The sequence below is a fragment of the Parus major genome, chromosome 7 (genome assembly GCF_001522545.3).
Source record: "Parus major isolate Abel chromosome 7, Parus_major1.1, whole genome shotgun sequence".
NCBI classification, from domain to species: Eukaryota; Metazoa; Chordata; class Aves; order Passeriformes; family Paridae; genus Parus; species Parus major.
This window is the reverse complement of record NC_031776.1, coordinates 23,578,898-23,604,816: the sequence shown is the minus strand read 5'-3', so window position 1 is coordinate 23,604,816 and position 25,919 is coordinate 23,578,898. Positions and strand designations below refer to the sequence as shown.

General features: G+C 35.3%; 1 protein-coding gene across 3 annotated transcripts in view; it reads right to left on the bottom strand.

Moving 5' to 3' along the window:
* MAP3K2 (mitogen-activated protein kinase kinase kinase 2) overlaps positions 1–25,919 on the bottom strand; it is a 50,721-nt gene that overhangs the window by 10,766 nt on the left and 14,036 nt on the right. Inside the window, exons 2-14 of one of the 3 annotated variants that reach the window (XM_015634976.3) lie at positions 22,620–22,689; positions 20,230–20,348; positions 18,616–18,656; positions 16,670–16,769; positions 14,765–14,878; positions 14,083–14,182; positions 13,025–13,155; positions 10,891–10,970; positions 8,938–9,005; positions 5,716–5,808; positions 2,967–3,173; positions 2,105–2,253; positions 181–312 (exon numbers count right to left, since the gene is read on the bottom strand). In XM_015634976.3, coding sequence (XP_015490462.1) covers positions 181–312; positions 2,105–2,253; positions 2,967–3,173; positions 5,716–5,808; positions 8,938–9,005; positions 10,891–10,970; positions 13,025–13,155; positions 14,083–14,182; positions 14,765–14,878; positions 16,670–16,769; positions 18,616–18,656; positions 20,230–20,348; positions 22,620–22,623 — 1,338 coding nt within the window. In that variant the 5' untranslated portion in view covers positions 22,624–22,689. Of the gene's footprint in view, positions 1–180; positions 313–2,104; positions 2,254–2,966; positions 3,174–5,715; positions 5,812–8,937; positions 9,006–10,890; positions 10,971–13,024; positions 13,156–14,082; positions 14,183–14,764; positions 14,879–16,669; positions 16,770–18,615; positions 18,657–20,229; positions 20,349–22,619; positions 23,002–25,919 lie in introns of those variants that run through there. The other 2 variants (XM_015634974.3, XM_015634975.3) reach the window with 2 other exon arrangements.

Sequence of the window (25,919 nt, the reverse complement as noted above, 5' to 3'; positions counted from 1 at the left end):
GAAATTCTGAAAACCCAAGCAAGCAATGGAGAAGACAGGAGGCTGCAAACACTTGTCAGTACATCTTTGGTGTTTTTAACTTGGACACTTTTAAATATCGGTGTGTACAAAGCTGAATGCTTGGGTGCTCATTGCACCACACACAATCGGTGGCTGAAGTGGATGAGCTCTCTTGCTTACCCCAGGCATATACTCCATGAATATTGAGAGTGTCCTTTCAGGTGAATCTCTCAAGAAGCCATAATACTGAACAATTCTTTCATGCAGCAGATTTTTCAGCAACTGAATCTCACATTCAAGTGCATTTACTTCCTGAAAGGACAAAACAGGAGAGATTTACCATGCTTGATGTAGTAAAACTAAGATTTTGAATTTTTTCAAGCAGAGCAGTGTGTACATATTGTAGTGTTATGCAAAGTAAGTAACAAAATGCTACAGCTAATGTAAAGTTTTGTATTTTATAACAAGAAAATACCAACGTTAACTTGAGGTAATTAAAAAAAACCAAAACTATGTATTTTCTATACATTATTTTTGGGATGATTTTGCTGGTTTTTTATTGTTTCTCCTCCTTGAAGTTATGTTTGTTTCAGAGCACAGCAGATATCAATAAGTGCACGAGGTTAATGATCATTTTACAACATGTCATAAGCCTCCAGTTGGGTAAAAAAAAGCAATTAACAAAACACAGAACCCATCCCTCCGCATTTTAACCTTTGTGGTGGAAAAATTAACATTAATTCTTAACACTTCCAGGATGATAGACTATACTTTAAAAATGCTTTTGAATAGCACTTCATATTGTAGTAATGAAATACAACAGAGGAAATCACTAGCAACTGGTCTTTTGTCCGGAGCCATCTAAAATACTACAAATTTTGCAAACAGGAAGCAAGATAATTTGAAATGGACTGTACAATTAGATGCTGGAAAAATACTAACCCACAAATTCAAACTTGACTAGATTCCAAATTTCACCTAGAAGTTTTTCATCAAAACCTGAACTTTTATCTGTCATAGAGTATTATGGATACCCTCATACTTCTGAGACTAGAAAGGATAGAGATTTTTTTTCACACAGAGACAAATAATACTACAAAATGCTATGATAAGTGAGCTCACAAAACTGTTTCTCCAGGAGAGATATTACCGTATTTTAACATTTCCAAAACATAATGAGTTGTTTTGTTACACATTTTTAAAAAGCAGCAACAACAACTACACTAGGAATCTACAGCACAAATGATTCTTGACTTTTTCTTTGATCCTACACCACTAATAGCAGCAGCTATAACTGGCAGCCACTCAATACTGCAATCATGCTTACACCCATTGTTTCCCTGGCCTTGCTCCCCACAATGCAGAATGCAGCCATAATGTAGGGAAAGTAATAATTCTCTTCCCATCCTGTAAAAAGCAGCAAGTATGGTTTGGGAAAAGAAGAAATAGTGAATTGGTGCTACTTTTGAATTGTTTATCTCCTTCAGCATCCAGTATTTAAAGATGGACAAGTTTAATTTTAGAGATAGAATAAACTAACAAGGAAACCTATGCTCTTTAGGGAGAAACAGTGTACAACAGCACTGGTGTAAGACAGCAGCTAGTCTTGATGCACAAAGTTAAAAAAAACAAAGCAAACAAACCCCAAACATAGAAATACCCCCAAAAAAAGATGAAAAAAACATGTAAAAATCTCAAACTGTCTTCACAGCCAAAACCAATTTGTTTTCAGGAATACTTATATTCGTACAGCTTTTTCTGTTTATAAATGTAACTTCTTCCAATTCCAGTTAGCATAAATAATTATCTATTTCAGAGCACACTTCATAACAGATTATTTAAATTTAGAGACCAAGACTGCACCACATCAAATTATGCATCTTCACAGCATAAGGATGTGTCTGAAAATCAGAAAATGTGATGTAAAGTTAAAATCAGGTAAGCAGGTGAATTATCTATGGTACTAACAAAACAGAATTCCTAACAAGGACATGGTTTCCTAAAACAACATGGTTCAAAACATGTTCATCCTGTTCAAGGAAAGGAATGTGAGCCTGGTCTAGTGCACAGCACTCCAGCAGATGCCTTTTCTCTTTTAACTTACCTTGCTGGTTTCCGGACTATCGGGATCAAACTGAACTTGTTTAACAGCCAGTTCTCTTCCAGTATCAGCATCGTAACACAGATACACTCTGCCAAATGCACCTTGACCCAGCAGTTTACCAAGTCTCCAGTTAGTTGGAGCTCGTGGTGCTGAAAATATAAGTATGTTTTGGTTTTCAAATGAGCTTGTTATTCAGCTGATCGAGAAAAACTGGAATACACAGAAAATAATTTTTTAAAAGACTACTTTTTCAACAACAGAGACTGTGCGTCCTAAGCCTTACCAAATAAATTACAAAGATCAATAAAACTTCCTGTTAGATGGAGAATATGACCTACTTAAATTTATTCTCAAAGTTGTGGTAGAACTAGACTTACTTAAAGCAACTAGCAATAGCTAATCTGAAAAACAGAATAAGCATGTTAAACAACCAACTTTCTTTTAAAAAAAATCAAGGCATAATTACAAGGTATGAGCTACTGAAGTCATCACAATGTATATTTGCTCTTGAAATTCTACCACAAGCATGAAGCAGTATCACTAAAAATGTATAGTTTAACTCAAAATATGACCAACATCTGTAAAAATAAATAGTAACTGCAACCTACAAAACCCTTCTCAGGTCCTAAAGAGTGTAAAAAATCACTTATACTATGTTTTGTTATCATAGATGTAAATTCTAACTGAAAGTCTACATGAAGGTCAGCAAGGTAAACAATGAAAATACCGATGACCTGTGTCTATTAGAGAGCTAAAACCAGGTTATTTAATGGTATGTGTTTGGATGACATGCTAGGTTTTGACACGATATACTTGAAGAGTAAGAGTTTTACAGGAGGGTTCACAAAATGCCAGAGCTTACAGCGGCTGGGTGGGCTGATGTCCATGACTGACAAGGTAGGATTGTCTATGTCACTGCCCCTCCTCCTCATTCGGTTATCTTCGTATTCTGGCGTAAAGACGCTGCTCCCACTGCTGGTGCTCAGCGAGTGATCGGTGGGACTGAAACTAACTGGTGATCGGAAGTTGTTCCCCTGAGTCCTTCTGGCTCTTGGAAAAGTTTTACGACCTTCAATGATATACACAGAACACAAATGTCACAGTACAAAAAGATACTGCAATGCAATGCGTGCATGCAAATACTTCATGAATTCTACATCATTTAGTTCGGATCTGCCACAGTGGAGGACAGGGCACCATCATCATGAAATATACTGCTTTAACCTTCCACTTAGAAGAAAACAAACATTCATCACAGGTGTATATAAAGACTAGACAGAATCAAAATCTTGTGTTTAAGAGATGAAAATTGGGACCAAATTCTGGAAATGTTCTGAAATATAATCAACGTGCTTGAAAAATCTGGAGACCTGTAAGAGGAGAAAAGGAAACATCATGCCTCTGCTTTTATTGCTCTATTAATATGCAAATACCCAATTTCTCATATTTAGGAGAACAAAATACACGTTTACAATCCTGTAGTGCCCAAGCCAGCCTCTTCCTTCTGTAAACTAGAAAGAATTGAATGCAGAGAAAAGACAGACACATGGAATCAACAGGAAGACCAGAGAAGTGTTTTAGAAATCAAAACACAAGCAATACAAAATTTGGAGATGGCTACAGCATCAGAATAGAAAACCAGAGCACCAATCTTCAACATGTTAATTTAATTACAACCAGATGACTAATACAATTTATGTTAATCTATTTAGATAACACAACTATTTTTAGGATAGCATCTCTTGATTAAGTTTCATCCTACAGAACTCAGCAATAACTGAAGGAGTCTCTGATTCACTAGGTATTACACTGGAGGACATGTTCCCAGAGGACTAAAGAAAGCAGATAAAATATCTTTGAAATAGTAGACTCAGACTTATATACCAGTCTGTACAATTTAAATTCCAAGAAAGATATGCGAGCAAGTAATCAAGCACTTTTATTCACCACTGAGAAGATAAAAATGTGATAAACCAGTCATAATTGGTTTGTCTTATGTAGCTAATCCAATTTTCCCATTCCAATGGGACATTCTCACAAGCCAACTCATGAAGTGTTGCAGACCAGCTTACTATGCAAATTATACTCAAGACAGATTCAGAGCCATTATCAGTGATTTCTCATCAAAGGGGAGGATAATTTAAGTGGACATCCCTAGCAGTTTATCTTCAGTCCACTTCCACACACTATTTTAATTCATGATGTACATATGATGGAACTTAACATGCTGCAGTATTGCAGATGACATCACGTTAAGTGTGGCTGAAAGTCCATTTAAAGATAAAAATCAAAATTCTGGACAGTGATACTGGAAGTTAGAGATGATTCAAAAATCAACAAGATGAAATTCAGTAAGGAAGTACTACACACACACTTAAAAGAGAAATCTACTGCAGAAACTACAAAGTGTGAAGCAATTGGTTGGCCTGAAGTCATGAAGAAAATGATATAGGAAATGTAAGCAAAGACTGAAGAGCAGTCAGAATGTAGGTCAGTACCAGAAAGTAGGGTCATTCTGCAATGTATTAATGTGACTGCTACATACCAAGTTCTGCTTATATCCTATGTTACATAAATATATAAAGTGGCCATGAGAAAAGCCTCAGCTTAGGGAGGAGAAGACACTAAGGCGAGATAACAGGTAAGTGTGTGATGAGAGTAGTGACATATGAGAGCAATGACTCACTGTGTTAAAATAGAGTAACTAGTTACTATTTTCACTTGCAGGAAAAATGTTTTGGGAGACAGAGAAGTTAAGTTATAAGAGAAGCTATTTTGGAATCTGGTAGCATAAAGAAAGTATATATTCTGTAGAAGCCAATTTAGAGTTCACTTGAAAGTAAGTGTGACAGATCTTTGCCTCTTTAAATCTTGCCTTAGAGCACGGGACTGGACTTTGCAGTGCCTCAGTTTGGTATTTCTGTGATTCCTGTAACATAATTCCATTTATTGCTGTGCTCATTCCACACTGCAAGTGACACCATCTGGTCTTGGGAGACCTTTCTTCTTAACACTTCTTAACTAGTGCTTGACACACCCTTAAGTATGAAAATCCTACAGCTACTCCTCTCTACTTCCTTTAGAAATTTAACACATGTTAAATTTACATCAATGGTATTACTGTCCAAACCAGTTTTGTGGACACATTAGCAGGTGCTGCTTTGCATTCCAACAATTTATTTCACCTGCTAATTCTCAGTTTACATCACTGCTCTTAAATTTTATTTACACTTTTAATCTAAGAAACTGTTAACAGGAACTCCATCGTACTTGAGATTTCTTAAAGCAAAACAAGACATTACAAACCAACGTACCTAGTTTAGCTATAAAAGGGTCACAAAGGTCAAAAACTTATAGTGTATGACTTGTGTGTGGCCAAAGACAGCAAACATTTCCACAGTTGTGCATATGAGTCAGAAATTCTGAAATCCATAACTCTGCCAGACAATAAAACTGCTCAGAGGTTCTATCAATCATTAGAAGCTTAGCAAGTGAGTTTGGGAAAAGCATATAAGCTTTCACTTTCTTCAATATTTTAAGATCTTACAATTTTATTCACATTTTCAGATAAGCAAAACAGATAATTAAAACTGTTCAGTGTTCATACTTACCATCACTGTAGTCTTGATGATGATATGAAATATGATATCGTCTGGGATAAGTCCCCCCCTTTCCAAATTTCTCAAATATTGGGATGTCATACTCTACTAGAAAATAAAAGGATTCATTTCAAAATTTAAAATGTGAGAAAAGAATGTTAAATTAATCACTTTGGTAATACAAACTTAAAATACAAACATATCAGAGGATATGAAGGATTGAAGCATCAGAGCAAAAAGAGATTTATAAAACAAAATCACACAACTCACAAGAACCGAAAGGACTTCAGTCAAAAGTCCCAAAGGACCAAAAATTCAATAGCTCAAGTGGTTTGTAACCTCTTGCTCAAAAAGAATGTTGGAGGACTGCAGTATGCCTGATTACTCCAGTTTTAAAACTACTTTCTAGAGGAGAAACTATTCCAAAGAACATAATTTAAAGTTGTATAAATAAGAAAAACTGGTGAATGAGTCAACACAGCTTCAATTACTAAAACACATTCAATAGATCCTCTTTTAAAAGTTATTGAGGGGTAAAAGTATAAGATAAGGGGAAAAGTCCCTCATGCATAAATAATTGGTTAGAAGATAAGTACATAAAAAGGGAGGAAACAGTCAACAGTCCACAGGAATCTGGGCTAAAACCCATGAGCTTAATTATCCATGAATTCTCTGTACAGAGCAAGGAACAGTGAGGTGACAAAAACCACTCTGAGAAATAAAAACAACAGAATAATTAGAGAAGGCCCTTAAGAGTCTATGTGACTGGATATTAAAGTTGCAGATGAAATTCAGTGTAGGCTTCTGTAAAGGTTTGCGATAGAGACTTCCTAAAAAGCAGCAGCTGAACTCTTTGTATTAGCTGAGAAGAAAATTAAATGCTGCAAGATACACTGAACAAAATTTTAGTCTACTCCATTTCAAAGAATTTAGTAAAACTGAAAAATATTCCAAAGGACAGAGATGATCAGAGATACAAAATTGCTTTTCCATAAGGAATGGAGGCCGCTGTATGCTAGAAAAATAACAGCTCAAAGGGAGCAAAGAGGTCCATTAAAAAACCAAACCAAAAAAATCCACCAGAAAAACAGTAACAAAAAAAGAAAAAACAAAGCTAGCATTAAAAAAGTCACAAAGCACATACTTCTTCATAAAACACAATAAATTGCATAACTTTCTGTTGCAACCTACAGCTGATGCTGAGAAAGTTTATACAAGTTGAAGTACGGATAAGAAAAATTTGTGGAAGGAAAAAAAAATCTATTGAATCACAGATAGATATCATATATCAGATATATCAAATATCAGACAGATATCCAATATATCAAATATCAAATCACAGATAGATAGATATCGAAGAAGAACATCTTACATTTACAGAACTCTTGAGCAATACCTGAGTAGGAATATATTCTGAGAGAGGAACACTACACACTCTCTGTAGAAGCCCAGTACTGGTTGTGGCAGGAGGAAAGACTAGGCCAGATGGACATTTTTTCTGCTTGTGCTACACATCAAATCATGATAACAAATATTGAATATGGAATTAATAATTACTGTCTATCCCACTGTCAACATACCAGAATACGCCATGGGAAAAAAACCCCAACAAATCCTCATTAAAAATATTGCAATATGATCTTATTAGAAAAGTAGCTGCAATGAACACAATGTAAAATAAACTAGATTAGGATTATACAAAAGGCAAAGTAATTTCTGACATTTTCAAGTCTTTTGGTATTTATCTCTGCCACCTAAATGCTTCTTACACACAGTTTTAGTTTTATTTAAACTAAAGTTTTAAAATTTTTTAGTTTTATTAAAAACTTTAGTTTTATTTAGTTTTATTTTATGCAGTTTTATTTTTATTTAAAATAAAATCTGGTGCAGTCTGTGAAGCATTCCAGAATTCTAAAAAGAAAAAACTCACCATCACACATTTATATTGATAAAACTTCAGAATCAAAATAAAAAAGTGCCTCAAAATATGTAGCAGACTGAAGAAACACAAAACCTTTTTGATTTAATGGAAACTAAGTATTGTTCAACAGCAAAGTATTGTATTGAGACATGACTGTAAGAAGACACTTCAGAGCACTTTCAAGGTTACCCACTGCACTTCACAGCCTGAACCCTGCACAACAACTTGGATTTGAGCCAGAGTACTGTATCAAAAAAAAACATTAGTGCTGATGATTAATTTATAGGCACAGCACACAGCTCTCCATCCTTTCACTTTGCAGCGCTTTCAATTAAAGAAGTCATGAGCACTTCAAAGTGATTCTTATTTCACATGGAAGAAAACAAAGGCTCCATGTACTGGTTTTGGCTGGGATAGAGTTAATTTTCTTCATAGTAGCTCTTATGGTGCTACATTTTAGATCTGTGGCCAAAACACTGTTGATAACATATTTTAGTTATTGCTGAAGCACATTTACACAGAATCAAGGAGCTTTTGTGCTTCTACCAGCTGGTAGAGTGGGCTGGGAAGCACAAGAAGTTGGGAAGGAACACACCTGGGACAGCTGGCCCCCACTGACTCAAGGGATATCCCATACTATCTGAGGTTTTGCTCTACAACAAAAGCTGGGAGGAAGACAGAGGAAGGACATTTGTAGTGATGGTGTTTGTCTTCCCAGGTAACTACTAGGAGTGATGAAGCCTTGATTTCCTGGAAATGGCAGAACACCTACCTGCTGATGGGAAATAGTGAATGAAGTCATTGTTTTGTTCTGCATGTGTGTGCAGCTTTTGCTGTACTATTTAACTTCCTTTATTTTAACTCATGAGTTTTCTTACTTTTCCCCTTGGATTCTCTCCCCAATCTCATATGGGGGAGTGAGCAAGCAGCTGTGTGGGGCTTAGCTACCTACTGGGGTTAAACCACACCATCTCCAAATTAAATAAACTGACTACAGTTATACACCAACTTAGATATTACAGTCCAATTTAACTGAGTGTTGCGTGCCCCCATACATTTCTTCTTTTTATGGAGGCAGACAGTTATACTACACCCACTAGGAGTGGTGTCACACAATCATCTGGAGAAATGTGAAATTTCTTGTAATTCCGTGCTATCTTTCACTGTGTGCATTTACATTTAGTGTTGCTTTCTTCTACCATACTGTTTGTATAATAAAATACTTCTCCAATGTGAAAATCCATTCTTAGTCCTGTTATTTGCAAGAGGAGCAGTTCTGGAAAGCTAGTGTGTCTCCAGTGATTTTTGCCTACCTGAGAATTCCTGATGATTATCTGGATAGCTCTGCGCTCTTGGCATCCGAGACTTGGGATAGTTGTCCCTGGAAGTGTAAAAATACACAGAATCTGGAATCTGTTAATCTAGACTTAACCTTACTGTCGTCTTATTGATGAAAAGCCACTGTTTTTTTACAGGTTGCTGCACTGGTTTACAAACGTGGAACCCAATTCTGAAACTCAATTCTAGTAGGTAACTGTAACAACTGAGGATCAGTAACAATGGGAAAGCTTGCTTATTGAGCTTAATGGAGGTAAGAAAGCAACAGACTGTTAATGAGCGATGATATTAGTAAAAACATGAATGATCACAAGTACAGCCACAAAGGAACACTGTTACATTTAACACCTTTATGGCTAAACACAAAGGTTTACAGACTGGCAAAATCAGTTATACAGACTACAAAAACTCTTGAGGAAATTTAACCAAAGAAATGTAGAACCTTTTTAATGAGGAAAAACATTTCCTCTTCTCTCCATGAAAGCCATAGGATTAAGAGAGTGATTTTATTAAGTTACAGAATGATGAAGAATTTCTTGGTTCTTACATGATCACATTGTTTCTTACCTACAGTTGGTATGTAACTCCCAGCCACCAAAAGGAATGGATGGGATTGCCAGTCAGAGCAATCGATAACAGTTTATTTCCATAAACATACCAAAACAGTGTCCTCCTTTTTCTGGTAAGAATTTCTCTAATGGGTAACAGAAGCTAAATGGAGACACAAAACCTACATCTTTGTAGGAAATATTAAAATGGAAAAAAAAAAAAGGAAAACAAACTAAGTAGAGGTGACAAATTAAGTAAATAAAAACAACCAAAAGAAGTTTTGAAGAAGAAATATGAATTGCATTAAGTTTGCTTTGTTTCCCTTCTTCCACTCTTACCCCACAAAAACCCTAGATTTGGCAGTTAGGTAAATTTTTTTTTCTATGGAGTCACATTAAACACTGTGCATGTATAACCTACCACAGTAAAACCACAAAATACTTTTCACATCTACTGTCTTCTTGCTAGTGAAATGCAGATTTTTTTAAACTCAAAACTGTATTTGTTAGACCAAATCTATTTGTGTCTTCAAACCACATATTCTCAACTGAAATAGTACTACTGAGTAATACAGCTCTGATTAAATGTGACAGACAGTGACCTCCAACTCTTCACCATTCTACCAATTAAATAAAATATTTAATTAACAGTTTTATTTGTTTGGCAGTTTGAAATAAACAAAGAGCAAATCTGCATATTAAACCCAAGGTAATTTGCCTGACCACCATAAACCAAACAGAAATATGTTTGTACTTGACTTGGCTGGTGGACAGTGACCCCCTCAAAACACAAGTCTCCTCAGAGGTCAATCGAAAAAGACTCCCCACAGCACACACTGCCCCTTGCTGACTGGTGGGCTTTAATAAAGAAAAATAAGTTCAAAGCTTGCAACAGGAACAAGGGAAAAGGGAAACAGACAGTAATTGCAAAGGAAAGGATGGGATTGCCTTTTGAAGCCTCTAAACGATTCTACCCTCCTTCTTGAATTGGGTACCCCCTGCTTTGGCAAAGGAAAGCCTACTTCATACAGCAGTACCTAAGAACTGTAAATTTATTGGAGTGGCTCACTGCCAAGCAATATACACTACACATATGAATGACCTAGCAACATTTAGTAAAAACCTTCAGTACATTTTTTTACAACCTTAAACCTAAATGTTTGTGGTTTAAATACAAATTATTGAAGAAAAAAAAAAGTGCTACAGAATTTTCTATGTATTAGTAAGCAATTAAGTTTCAGTAAGTTTTTATAAACATTTCAGAACTTACAAAGAAATTTCTGGAAGAAATACTGTCACTCGAGAGGAGCTGTATTTTACAACTGAGACATTATCCAAGCTAATAAAGAAAATTTATTAATTAATGTAAATAAGTTTTACCCATCTAACGGGCTGTCAAGCGAGGGACAACTTCCTGAGCCAGAGTTTTCAGGACTGCTCAAAGACAATGGATCCAGCATCTAATAAATAATAAACAGACGAAGATCAACAAGTTCAAGGGGCTTTTTCTTCATTTTTTTTTTTCTAAATAGTTAAGAGTTTTGCTATAAAACAGCTAATAAGAAACAAATCCAAATCAGATAAGAACTGGTAAAAACAGAGTGGAAAGCTCATCTGTTGCCTTAAAATGAGCTCCTTCCTAAAATGAAGTCTGCTTTGGCATATTATATAACATCTGTTATTTTCTATGAATTGGACATCAGGCTTTTGCTGTAAATTAAGCAGTTATCCCTCCAATTTTTATGGTCTGCGCTGCTTCTTAAAGGTCCTGGGCACGTACTCTGCCATACACCAATCAAGGAGTTACTAAAGAAATAGTGTCCAGAAAGTGAGTTTGCACTCTACAAACTCAAAACACTTAAATGAACTCTGCATTAGGGAAGACAACATTTACTACAGGTTCAGCATTTTTATTCCTCTTGTCTCATGCTGAACCATATTGATTACCTCTATAACCCAATGCACTATGGCCCAACTGGCAGCCCATGGGTTCTATCCAACCCCTCATCTCTTACAGCAAGTATGGGGTCTGCTGCCAGAGTGCAAATAGCTGTGCTCAGGCAGATCAACAGCAGAGCAGAGCAAAACCCTCCACTCTAAATTCCCTTCTTGTCTCTGTTGGGCAGGCTGTGACAGATAAAGGCAGCATGGCCAACACTTGCCAAGGTGATGCGACAATGTGGGAGGGGGGTGGGGAGGGAGCGAACAGAATTTGTGAGCCTACTACCCCAAACTGGCCCTTGAGGCTGCTTAGGTTGAACTAACTTGGCTTCTTATGGAATTAAGATTCATTAATTTAAACCTGCTGACAGCTCACACAGCTATGCAGTTTACATGACAGTTTATATATTTCTGGAATACTTAGGAGTGAATGGACATCCCAGGCTTCAGGGATCATCCATCTATCTGACCAGTCAGTGACCAGAAATTACTTTGCCCAGGCCAAAAGTAACTATTTCACTGGAATGAATCCAGACCTGGAGTGGATCTAACCACATGGCTGTGATAATGAATAGCCCTGGTCTGGAAAATAGGAGATTCAGTCTCTATTCTCAGCTCAGTCATTAAAATTGTGCAACAAGTTGCACTATCCCTTTGCCTTTATTTTATCATCTGTCTCTCATTTAGTCAGCTCATAAAACCCATTGCCTCTTGCCATTTGTAAATACACTGCCAATGTCAACAACAACTTGAACTGATTTGTGTATGCAGCATTATTTTTCTTTCCTCCTTGAAACATCTCTTTCTCCATTGCCAATTCTGTAAACAGTTACATTCCTGCTTCTTTCCCTGCTGTTTTGAAGGGCAATTTTTTATATTCAGAGAGCAGGATTTTTATTTTTGCTTAGTGTATTGATATCCTACACTAATGCAGGTGAAAAAGAAGAAAAAAATAACATACATTTGTGATCTTTACACACCAAAAAAGTGAATTTGGGAAGTATTTCAGAGCTCATTTATGCCAGGCCTACTGCCATCCCTTTGCCTCTTCCCCACCACAGTACCTACCACACAGAATCACAGAATATTCCGAGTTGGAAAAAACCCACAAAGATCATTGAGTCCAACTCTTAAGTATCAACTGAATCCAAATAATTCTGGCAGATCCAAACTCTTTCTAAAAATCTCCTTTTAATTACCTGGAAAAGTTGTAAAGCAGGTCTTGCTTACATATCATTCTCAGTAAAATAAAGGGGCTTGTGCTTTCTAATGTAGACATCTCAGCTGTTATTTGTGTCTATCACTGTCTCACTCAACTATTGTGACAATCAAGAATATTCTCTTTCTCCTTGTGACAGAATATTTAAAAATTGAAGAGACAAAGGATAAAAACCAACCAGGTTCTGCAAGACTAAACAGCACAATTATTTCAACCTTATGTCACCAATCAAGTTTTATAGATTTATCATCAAATTTTTTGCTGTTCTTTCTAATAAATCCATATCCTTCTTGAATGGCAATATTTCATAAATAAACTTAACAAAAACTTTAATTTCAATAATCACAGACGTACCTGATCCATACTTTCTGGAATGAATTCACCCTCACTGTTGATACTGGTGAAGGACCCATTTCGAGCCACCTGGTGCAGCTCATCTGGAATGTATCCTGGGGGAGGTGAACTCCTATCACGAGTATTAGAACCTTTTGAAAGGAAAGGACCAGTCAGAATCTCTCCACCAACCCAGAATTCAAGGGCTTTATTCAAATGCTTCACAGGCACTGAACCTGCCTGGATCACTTCTTGCTTGACAAATCCCCCAAATGCCCATGCAATACAATACTTAAGTATAGCATTTAAAATCTGCAATCGAGAAATTATGATAAATTTGGGGCAGAGTTGTCTCAATGACATTAAAGAGAATTTTCATTATACAGGAAGAGTAATATAATTTGCCCACACATCTAGCGGGGTAAATTTCTTCTTTTGAATAAAATCAAAACCCAAACCCTTCTACACATGTCAACTAATCCTGTCCAGCTCTTGAGAATTTCAATATTTCTTTGTTTAATATTACGTCTACAAGAACATAAATACACGTATTCATAATAAATACATAATGATTTAATTAAATTGTCTGGAAAATTATTCATTAAGCTCTCCACAGTTTCATAATTAAATTTGGAAGTTAACATCACCCAACTTTAAAACATGATTAAGCAAAAAGGTTATACCAATCCCAAAATCAGTATCTTAAACAAATGCTCACAAAGTAAAAAAATATGGGGGTTCTAAACTGAGCAAGGAAACATATAGCCATATAAGCAAATTTTTCAGTAGCTCACTCCTGTATCAGAAAATAAAGGGGAGTACTAATGTCATCTTTTTAGGTTACCCTGAAATAACTCTACATATGCTTATTTACTTGTGAGCTGGTTTTGATAATTTTCAGTATCATATATACTTAAAACAGTTTTGTCTTAATAGTCAAAATCCACTCCCCCAAATGCAAATTCTATAGTAGTCACTGATGACTTGTAGAGACAGTCTGTGTTAAGAGCAAAATTTTCATTAAGAGAATACTACAAAATACATTTTTACAACTAAAGCTATTTAAATGTGCAGCTTACCTATTACAGACAGTCGCCTTTTTCTGTCTGTCACACCAAACACTGTATTATCTAAATCTTCCAGTGAGGGCAAGGGTTCCACGTTATTTACACTGGGAGACTGAAAATGCGTAAGTATTACAACCTGCAGTTATTACTTTACATTCCTGACAATGAAAATACTTTACAAACTTTATAGGTTTTGTACAGTACATTCAATTTTTTAAGCAGTCAAAAAAGTAGCTTGCCAATTTACATCAGAATTCATCTATTTAAGTAGCTCATTTGTAGTCTTTAAAATTCATTTTCAATATGCACCAGTATACAAATCCTATGAATATCAATGCCACGATTTGTTAGATAATACCAAAATATCTCAGCATTTAGTCTACAGTCCATCAGTCTGTGCTGCAACAAATATTGAACTTCCCACATATGACTTAAAGAAAAGTTCCAAATCACTACCATTACTTGAATTCTGTAAGCTTTTTTAGTAACAAGGGTAGACAAACAAAAAGACAGGAACAGGATCTAGGAAAGAGTTAAAACTGAGTAAGAACAAAATGCTAATGGATGCTTAAAGTGAAATGAAGACGCAATCAGTATTATATTCAATTCAGAAAATGCCATCTTTAAGAAAAGATACAAATTATAATTCATTATGAAAACTGAGGTAAAAGATATTTATCATGTCTACTCATACCTGTGTATTTCCATGTATTACAAGCAGTATCTTGAGACTCTTCATATGTACACTACGGTCAAGTAGCTCAACAGCTTTGTCCAGGTCATCCTGTGTGGTTAACGGAATTACAAGCTACAAAAAAGGGGCGGGGGAAAAAAGTCTTAAACAGGACACAAGAAATAAATGAGGAATTCAAGTGCAGAGAAACCAACAATCTTTCCTTTCATAGCAAATAACTTGAAAATAAACCTTATTAAATGATACCCTAAGTAAGTATTAAAAAGTCTGGAGATCAACCTTAACTCTTCCTTCAGATTCCTCTTAAGTGGAACAAGTCTTCACAAGAAGCAACATTTAATATATAGGACTTAAATATCTGAAAGTTTCAGCAAAATGGATGCAACTGGATCAATGCCTAAATTAACACAAGTCTGTAGGATAAACAAAAGTCCTGTTTCATAGAGTATAAGGCAGACTTTTGTATTTCAAGTATTATAAATATACTTGTTTAAAGTTGCATCACTAACAGAATTTCTCCACTGAAGAACAGCATTTGTTAAGGAAGATGTGATCCATGTGCAACAACTCTAGTCTTCACTAGAATCGTACCTGGATCTAATTAACTAGAATTAACTTGACATAAACACATCTTTATAACAGAAAACTATGCCATTAATGTGCAGCTGAGGTCTGAATTCCATAACAATTAACATTTGGCTCGTGTTTCAGGAGTGTAAATTACAGCTTCTCCTTGTAACAAAGCAAAAACTATACAGATTTTTACATCTATTCTACTATTTTACATCTGTTCTACTCAGTCAATGATACTCAAATACAACACCAGTCCAAATACAGTACTTTTATACAAAAAAGATAGGATTGAGGAAGATTTTGATAAAATGAAGAGTATGCTTATTTGTTAAATTGCACTTTCAATGCTAGTAACATATTATTACCATCACATTTCTGACAGGTGATGGGATGAAGTGCCAACTAGTGCAGAAGGTAATAAGCAGAAACATACTCAAATGCCTAAAAATCTACCAGGGGAAGGAGTTGAGGCTAAAGCATTATGAAGGGCCATTTCCCCTGACCTTCCTGACTGCCAAAAACCTTCTGACGGAATTCTTAATTTTGAGGATCAGTTTCACAGAAGTGCCTGGTACTGAGTAACCAACAAACAGCAATCACTGGCATTTTCTTCTGCAAAGATGCAGCGTAGATACAGTAGTTACATTGTGCTTAACCAAGCAGATGAACAAGCCTTCAGGCACTTTGCTGACTCAAGGCAAAAGCCAGATGTAACCCCTAAGAATGGATCCTGCATCTGTAAATATGTTTGCTATTAATAATTCCATGGCTTCTTCTAAAGGAAAGCCAGAAGTAATATTTATCAAGCATAAGTGGCTTGACAGTACTGGCACTGTTACCAAGAAATCTTTGTGAACCAGATACTTTAGAGAAGCAACAGTTAAGCCTCATTCTCCAATCTACACATTATCTAAATGCAGCATTCTAGCAATTATCTAACAAGATTAATCCTTAAAGAAAATTACCTCCAAGAAAGGATAAGTGCTATTTCAAGTTTACAAACATGACAAAGCTCAAAGAGATAAAGAATTTCCCAAGGTCCCACATCAGGACTGTGGTAGATCAGGAAGACAATTTATCCATTCCTCAACAATTTGGAGGCATCATTATTATATAACACTACTCATGAAACACTTCATGCATTTTCTGCCTATCCTAACTTGGACAAGGCCTACAGGCTTGAGAAAACACATATACACACATTCGAAATCTGGGGTTTTGTTACAGGAGTAAGTTGGGTCATAGAAGTTGTTCCCACTTCTTACAAGATCAAATTTCAGCCTTAAAACGATCCATGTCCAAGGCAAGAATTTAGAGGACACAGAGTATTACCTCATTATTGCTGTAATGTAAATCCATAGTCTGTCCAAAAGCAACTTTAGCTTTAGCTGCAAGATCTTCAAGTTTAACAGGCCTTGGTAATTGCAGGATCCTGAAACACAATTTAAGTTATAAAGAATTTTTGTCCGTTACTTATGAAAATCTGACAACTCATTACTTAAGAACTATCTCAGAACTAAATTTATTACTAAAAATACTGTTAAGAGGCTATTCTTTATTCCCTGTCCTCCATATTCTGAGACTTTCAAAAAAGAAAGTAGTGAAAAATCTAAAAGGGATAATCAGATACAGAATTAGATTTCATTGTAACTATTTAACACGCTTAATCCTTAAGCCTCCATTTCAGAGGGAAATTCTTAGAAAGTCTACATTTTCCACTTCAGAAAACTAAGACAACAGAGTACCATAGCCTGACAAGCATAAGCATTAGAAAGGAATTACTCCTGTAGTCCCCATTTTTTGGAAATCCAAAAGACTATCTTACCTGAGGAAGGTAACTAAATGACACCATCTTTACCATAATGAACTACACACTCAAACTGCCCAGTCCATCACTAACTGTGCTTCAAGTGTATTCCTGTAAGAATGGTGCAGTTGTAGGTCAACAACTTAAATTTTCTTTTAACTCAATGTCCCATCAAACCAGTTAGCCCAAACTGCCTATAACTAACCTTTTGCTATAGAAAACCATTTTATCTTTTGAGCTACAACACCATGAAACAAAAAAGAGCTTTTATTAGTGACAAAGCTATTACTGTACATTCAATTCACATTGAAAAAAGAAAGAGCACTCAAATTCTCTGATGTAGAAAAGTTAGCAAAAGGTATTTGTCCCTTTCATCAGTAGTTCAGTTAGTAGTATAGTGGTTTGGGGGACAATTTTTTTTCACTGACATGAGGCTAGGAAGGCCACTTCCAGTTAAAAATTACTTTAAAAAAATAAAGTCTTTTAAAAAACACCCTAGAAAACCAAACAAACCAACCCCCCGCCAAAAACCAACAAACACCAATTCTCGCTGTAGTTAACAATTTGGGCAGCAAGCCTGCAACTCTACCCATCAACTACACGCTCCTTGGAACAAAGTGCCACATTCACCACTGAAAGCAAGTCTGAAATCACTTCTCGTTTTCACTTCCCTTTTTAAAAACTAGTGAGAAAGCCATTGCATAACTTTTTTTTTTCCTGCATGATTTCTTTACTTGATTATTAGAGCTACATGCTCAGGCAAACACAAGTATTACATTGAGCAATGAGCCTAGGCTGCCCAGTACCCCTGGGCAAGCAGGCTGAAGTCACTTGGGACAGTTCATAACAGAGCTAGGACCATGAGCATAAAAACTCGGGAAAGGTAAGTTTCCACACACTTTATGCTTGTCATAATATTGAAGTGGTTAACTTAGTCCACTGTGAAAGTGAAATAGGATGACCTGCATCATCCACCTCTCATAAACAAAATATAAATAAAAGTAACTGATTAAATGAAAACAATCTAATACATTTTCCTCTTACAGTTGTCAGACTGGCACCCCTGAAGTACAATCCAACCTCTTCCGCTGGGTATTACAGTAACAATAAATTATCACACATTTATTACACACACAATGAAGGACAAAAACTTATTTTCTGGTCTATTCAAACTTGAGATTTATTTTAAAAAGTAAGTAATTATTCATAGCTACAAATATCTATATAAAGGGTAACCAAATGAAGGATACTACATTGGATGTAGTTACAGTATGACATTTAGGTGTTTATGCATACTTAGAACCCATGTTAATAGTTAATTCTCTTTAAATTGTGTTCATATAAAAACTAAATTTAAGCTCAAATAAAAAAAAAACTTAGAGATCCGAAGCACTGCAAACCATTAATTTGAAACTTTACAACAAGAGCACAACAAAATTCTATAAACAAAGAAACTAGACTGTCTCCTTACCTTTTTTCACCTCGATGTTCAAATTTGACTCTAACATCATTCTGTAAGAAAAGAGATAAAGGAACCACTATTAGTTTATTACCTCTTTTGATGAAGCCAATTAACTCCCATTCAATACTCCTACACTAGAATGAAGTTCCATATTAATTTTCTGTCCTTTCCAATATATCAAGTATTTTGATGAGCTATCTGCTGAGGTACATGATAGAGGCTTAAAGAGTTAAAAAACAAGTGTTAAAATACAAAATACAAAAACTTATTCTGAAGTACAATGAATGCTTCTGTAAATAAAGATATTTTTTATCAATACACATTAATACTGTAACAGATTTATGACTTCAAATTTAATGTGGAATTGGTTACCAAAGAATTCTCTATCCCGAATAGGCAGATAGATTTAGCTACCAATAACGTGTTTGTAAGTACACGTTGCAGCTGAATGTTCCAGGTCTAAGAAACATATCTTGTTTCATAAGCATTACCATAGAAACCCACACATGTAGTTAAGCCAGCAGTCATGCAGTACATTTCTCAATAACCATCTCTGTATAAATTTGTAGTTACATGAAAATAATATTACTTTGCAAAATCTTAATTTAAGAATCCAATTGTATTAGCAACTATTGCAGGAAAAACAATAATGCATTCAACCACAAAGTTTATCCAAGTAACAGTGTTTCATCTTCCAAAAGAACTGACTTTCAAAAGATGACTTTCAAATCCACACATTGAAACAGTGATAATATTTTTTTTAACTTTCTAAACATACTTAAATAATTTTAGATTATATGTGCATGTTAGCACAGTGTCTAAAGGCACAGCTTAGAAGTGAGTTTCATGACAGTAGCAAAGCACCACTGTGTTTACACACTGAACTCGCACGACTTTTAAAGCACAAAATTACGTAGACATTCGGTTTTGACAATTTAAGAGCCAAATATACCCAAATATTTTGATTTTTAAAAGGTTAAAATAAGCACAAACTGAAGTTTATTGAACTGGAAATTAAGGATCAAATCCAATAAACACACAGTTAACTCAATTTGGGAAGAAGTCTACACCCTCTCCTAATCTCTCCATATAGTAGCTCAAACCTGTCAACTAAGTATTTACTACTTTTCTATTTGGGTTCAGTATCTACAGAAAAAAAAATATGCAGTGTAAAGAACTCTTATTTCCAGCACATGAACAAGAAATTGAGGCCAAGGATGCAGTGAAAGAGTTTAAGCATATTACTGCTGCTGTACTGACATTCTTTAGTATGATACAGGTGACAACTGGGTAATCTACTAAACCTATAAAATTATTCCTTGGTATTTTAAAATAGTGTAGTTTCAATATAATAACAATAACAAATATAAAAGCACTTTACATATGGTGTAAATACCTCTATAATCTTCAATTTATTTATTTAAGCATACACTATGATCTGTTCTGAAATGACACCATTTCATTTTGCTGCTAGTATAAGAATATGAACAAAGAAAATGGCAGCACACGTGGGAGACTAATAGCTCATTCTGGTATGCTCACTGGTCTGGCAAGAAAAATAATTACAGAAGTCACAGCAGGATATTCCATGTTCAGTACATTAGTGAGGATATTGAAGATTACCTGTTTTTTAGGTGAAGATGACTTTGGTTTTCCTGTTTCTTGCTGGGGCAATACAGGACGACTGGCCTTATGAAGCACAGCCAAATCCTGCATGATTGAATTCAAAGCTTGCTGCTCATCTGCTCAGAGAAAAAGACCAGACAAGTGTTACTTCTGAATTGCATTTCTGTCTCATTTTACAATTATATAGGCATTAATCTAAGAGTCTGCATTACACTTCAATACATAATTGCCAAATTGAAAAGAAAAAAAAATCATTGCCACATTGTAAACATTTGTATTTATCGCTAGCAGTGCTTAAGGAAATAAACAGCTTAATCAGTAATCCAAATTCAGTAACAGATTTTTAAAAATTGAAGTCATAACAGAGATTAAACTTTACACAACTGCAGGCTGTATTAATAAGAGAAAGGAGATGCAGGGCAAAGCTTTGTCTACTTCGATTCAAACAATACGCATAGATGAGATGTTGACTAGAGATGATACTTCCTGCCTCTTTCCAAAAAAAAATGCAAATTCTTCTGAGCTATTTCTCATCTGTCCTGAACAGGTATGATTATGCCCATGAGAGGCATACACAAACTCCCACACGAACACTTCAACTGCCTGAGCATCTGCTGATAGTCCACAGAGCATAATAAAAATCCAAAACAAAAACCCCACCACAACAAAAAAACAATAAACAAACCAAATATAAAACATCACAGAACTTTTCCAGGACTGAAAATACAGAGGATTTTAGGGCTTAAAGGAAGAATTCACAAGAAGAATCAGAAGCAGTGAACCCAAGGGACAATTTGGGGGTAGGAATGCTATATAACTTAGGTTTCAGTTACAAAAAATCCTAAATCCTGACAATCTGCTGCAGCTGTGATGTCCTGATAGAGAAGATTTGACCTAGAACTGGGATGTTCCTTTACACAGAAAAGCACTTAGGAGCTCAAAAGCTTGTACATCCATCACTAAGAGTAATTTATTTCTAATATTTTATATTAATTCCTTGCCACAGCCATAGTACTACACTCAGCATATATCTAGAACACTGGGTAACAAAATTGATCTCCAGATGTGTTGACTGTGTGCCCTCATGCTCCTTCACAATGGATATGCTTGTTGAAGAATTCATAGGTAAATGCTGTGATTTATAAAGAACCATATTTCTCAAACATGGACCTGAGAAAAACTCAGCATTAAAAGGAGCAAGCAAGCACCTCATGTATTCAGCAACAGTAAGAATTCCTTCACATTCTACTAAAATATAACCAAACATATTTATCATATAAGGAAATCTTGGGATTTCAGTGTTCTAATTTAACAGATTCCTTACAGAACAGAAATCTGGTCTGAAAAGTTAGTAACTTTGATCATCACTCTTGCTGTCATTATTCATAACTCTACTAAGATAGGCAAATCTATAAAATAAAGTTTTACCAGCAATATTTAATAGCAGAACTGAAGGCGTTCTTGCAGGTCAGTTTTTCATTTCATACATGGCAAACTTTGCCATACTTAAAACAGTTGAACTATTTTATTGTGTTATGGCCTATTCTAGTGCTCAGCAATGTAAAAAATAATATAATGCTTTAGGAGTTGGTTGGAGTTTACAGCGGTTACTAGATGGTGTATTTTATACAAAGAAACCAAAGTACTATGACAAAGCTTCTAAAGCTACTAAATATCCAATATGGCTCAACAATCACCTCCCACACAAAATGTGGGAGAGTATCAGAAATTGGAAGAGTGCTGTATTCCTAGATTGAGCAACTTGATTATTAACCATGAAGTTAGAAAATTGATTATTAAGCATAAGGTTAGAAAAAACGGACAAAACATTAAAAGATAAACAAAAGCAATACAAAAATGTGTGTGGTATGGCGGGTTGGTTTGCTGGGATTTTTCTGGAGAGGGAGCACCAAGAAATTATTACAATAGCAACATGGTTAACTCACTAAAAACATACAACTTGAAAAACTGACATACAATTTAAAATGTGCCACAAAACTAGAACAAGTCTGACCATCTGCACAGAAGTGGCTTTGCACTGTAGTAAGGCAATAAGATAAAACTCTTACATGTAGATTTTTGTGGTTTGATTCTTTCTAACATTCATTACACCACTTAGTGCACAGTAAGTATTGCTTAGTACTCTAATACCATGAATCTCAATTTCCTGAACTTGAATCTCTAAGTTATCATGTAATGAGGGAAAAGTACTGTTATATGGAAGGTAAACAAACAACCCCCCAAAAAAACCAAAAGGAATATTTTCAATACTAGTGAAGCTGCTGAACACTGCCTTTCACATATAGATGTTACACTGTGTTAAATAGCCAAAGCACGTTTCCCAGGAATTGTAGTAAAGTTTAATGTAAGTTATACAGAATACTTACCCATTATAGCAGTGAGTCTGAAAACTCAAACTTCAGGGAAATGGTTGCTTCATTAGCATTATTTTATTTCCTAAAATACAAAACAAAAAACCTTACAATTACTAAAGTTGTCAAATCCATGTAAAACAGTCAACTTACTGTTTACGGGCAGTTTTTCTAAGATTCTACATAGCAAACACACATATAAACCACAAATAAGCTTGCATAAGACACACATATGATGTGTGGAGAAAACAGATATTTCCCCCAAAGCCTCACCATCTCTGAGTAGCACATATAATTTCTGAAGATATCAAGCCTGAACTAAATATTCTAGACTAAAGCTGATTTTAATCTCTACCTATACCCCTAAATGATGATTAGTAGCTTAACAGTAACACTTTACTACATGGGCTACCCACAACTCCAGATTATTAAGATCCAGTTCTTTTTCTACAGGTCCCTGTAGCTGGTGTTCAAAGTTCTGTGTTCAGAACCACATACATGTAGTTCATATCTATAAATACATATGAAACTCACAGCACAAATCAAGAGCCAGCAATACCTACTGATTACATAAACTAGAAAATTTCTGCCTTTTACCTATATATCAGATGAGTCACCTACCACCAACTATTACAAGCTCCATAATAACCAAGAAGAGCTTCAGTTTCTAGGGAAGACCCAGAGCTCCCACTATGTAATCAGAAACCAGTTCAGCTAAAGAACACACAAAAAAGCACATGAGAACTAAAAGAAAGATGAAAATGCAATTGACATGTATTCTGAGTTACATACTCCCAAGTCTATGGACAGTCTCACAACAGTACCTGAAATATCCTACAAATGATGGGGGAAAAAAACTCCCATTTAATGCTTTGTAAAGCATTAAAACCTGTAAGAGTCTGAAAAGTAAACCTGGCCTGGGCTGCCCACAGCCTCATGGCACAACCCCAACTTTTACTACTAATGGGGTCTTCAGCCTCCTTATGCCACCACAGCAATAGACAGAAAAATCAGTTTCAAAAAAACCTCACCCAAAACATACAAAAAAACAAACAAACAAAAAAAGGTTCTGCTGCTCTGTAAAAGAAAACGAAACCCATGAAGACAAAAAAGCAGGGGATTTGTATTAATCCTCAGAGGAAAATTGTGCGATGTTTGCCACTCCCAATCAGCAAATAAGGACTGTATCTTTGAACATTGCTCTCACACAAGATGCCAGGAGATCTGATTTACTTATTGAACTGGGATTACCTTTATGGCCTTAAATATCAAAACTAATGTTTCTTCCCCATGAGCGATTCTTTGCATCTTTTACATCCCTGAGAGTCCAAAAAAGCAGAACATACATTAAATGATTCCCTATGCTATGTTTTTTGTATCAGCAGTTGTCTTGGATGATCTTCCAAAAAATTATTCACTAAAGTGCTTATAAAACATCTTTTTAATTCTGTATTTGACCAACTGTCTTAAAATGAGAGCTAATGTCATTTTCATAAAATGTCTGTTTTAATTAGCTGTCTTAATACATTAAACATGACAAGGTATTTCATGACTTTGGATAAAGTACTTTTGTAATATTTCTTCGTAAGCATTTTTAAAGAAATACAATAGTTCTGTGAGGCATTTTAAATCTTCTACCACATCTGAAGAAAACAAAACCAACTTTTATCTCCAAACAAAAACACCCCAGATGTTCTTCCTCAACCTAGATGAAAAAAACCCAAACTTGGAAGCTGAAGATATTTGAGCTTAAGGGCTCACATAGGGCTGAAGAAAAAAAACATCTCCTCCAAGTTCCTCCAGCTACAACTCATTCTTTAGCATTAATCTGTGACATGTCTCACTAGAACATAAGCTAATAAGTGAGCATCCATTTATTTTCCCCTCCAATTCCTTCTTATTCCTCAAAAGAAAAAAAACTTTAGAAAATTAAATTTCTCTGAATAGCTTATGTTTCTTCATCTCCCCTTTTAACCAAAATTTCTGTTCAAATATGAAGTATTATCAGTCGCTTTAACAACCTTTGTGTTAGCATTTAATGCTACTTTAAAAATGAGCTAACAACATTAAAATTTCAATTAAAAACTTGACTCAGACCAAATGTTAAGACCTTTATGAATTCACCTTGTAAAATGAAAAAAATATTTCTGTTTTTAACTGATCATTTTCACTATGGGTTATAACAACAGGGTGGTTGTAGGGAGTGAGTAAAAATAAGATAACAAAAACCAACATTTTTCAAACAAGAATATATTAATTCAGTAGAAAGGTAAAAAAACATTCCCTAATCCCTGGTTGCAAAGTAGCATTAGTATAGCATACACACAAGAGAAAATTAAAATCCAAGACCAAAAAAAACGAAGCAAAACAAAAAATTGAAACTTGGGGAAAGACTCAGAAGAAGCAAAGGCTGCAAACACAAAGAGCAGATGCAAAGGTAGAATAAAATTATGTCAAGGTCTTGCAGAGAGACACAAGCAGCCTGAATTTGAATGTAATTAAAGAAGGGATGACTGAGTGAATTTCAAAAAGGTGTTTGCTACACTCTTATCACATCATCAAAGAAGAATATCCTAGCAACAGCATTTTGGATATAAGGGAGGAGAGACGTTGATTTATATTCATGATTCACTTCCCACCAGCCACCTTCCAGAGTCTGGAAGTCTTTCAGAATCTGAGAAAGCTAAAAAAAATTTCCAAGAATCACCTGGATATTTTCTTTCTTTAGTGGCTTTGTCAATGCAAATGAAACAAAGCCTGAGGACAAGTACGCCATGCAGACGATGCAGCTGTTTCAGACACCCTGAGCTAACTGCCCATTCTCACACACCTCTAGAATAACCACAACACGGTGCCTCTCAGCTACTATATCAAGAACAGAAAAAAAAACAGTGAAGCAAGCAATCTAGCTTAGCCTGATTTAGTAAGGAATTCAGGCTTACACAGGAATACTTTACCTACATAGAAAGGAGTTTTATACTTTCAGAGTCCAAACCTGTTGCAGTAGTGGGGCAAGAATGTCAAGGATATCAATTCCCTCCACTAAATTTTCACTAAAATGAGTGCAAGGATAAAATGGTTTTCAACCCTTCCACCAGAGCAAAATGACATAATGTGAACTCAAAATAAGAAAGATGCACTGTAATTATTTCAATCACAGGTAAAGATTAAATTAGACTTACACTGTATTAGACAAGAGCAAGTTAAACCAAGACAACACGAAAACAGTATCTGCTTGCATTGCTATTCAGAGACACTCGTCTATAATAGATGAAGCAAAAAGAGACAAGTAAAAATTAAGAGTGAGCATTCACA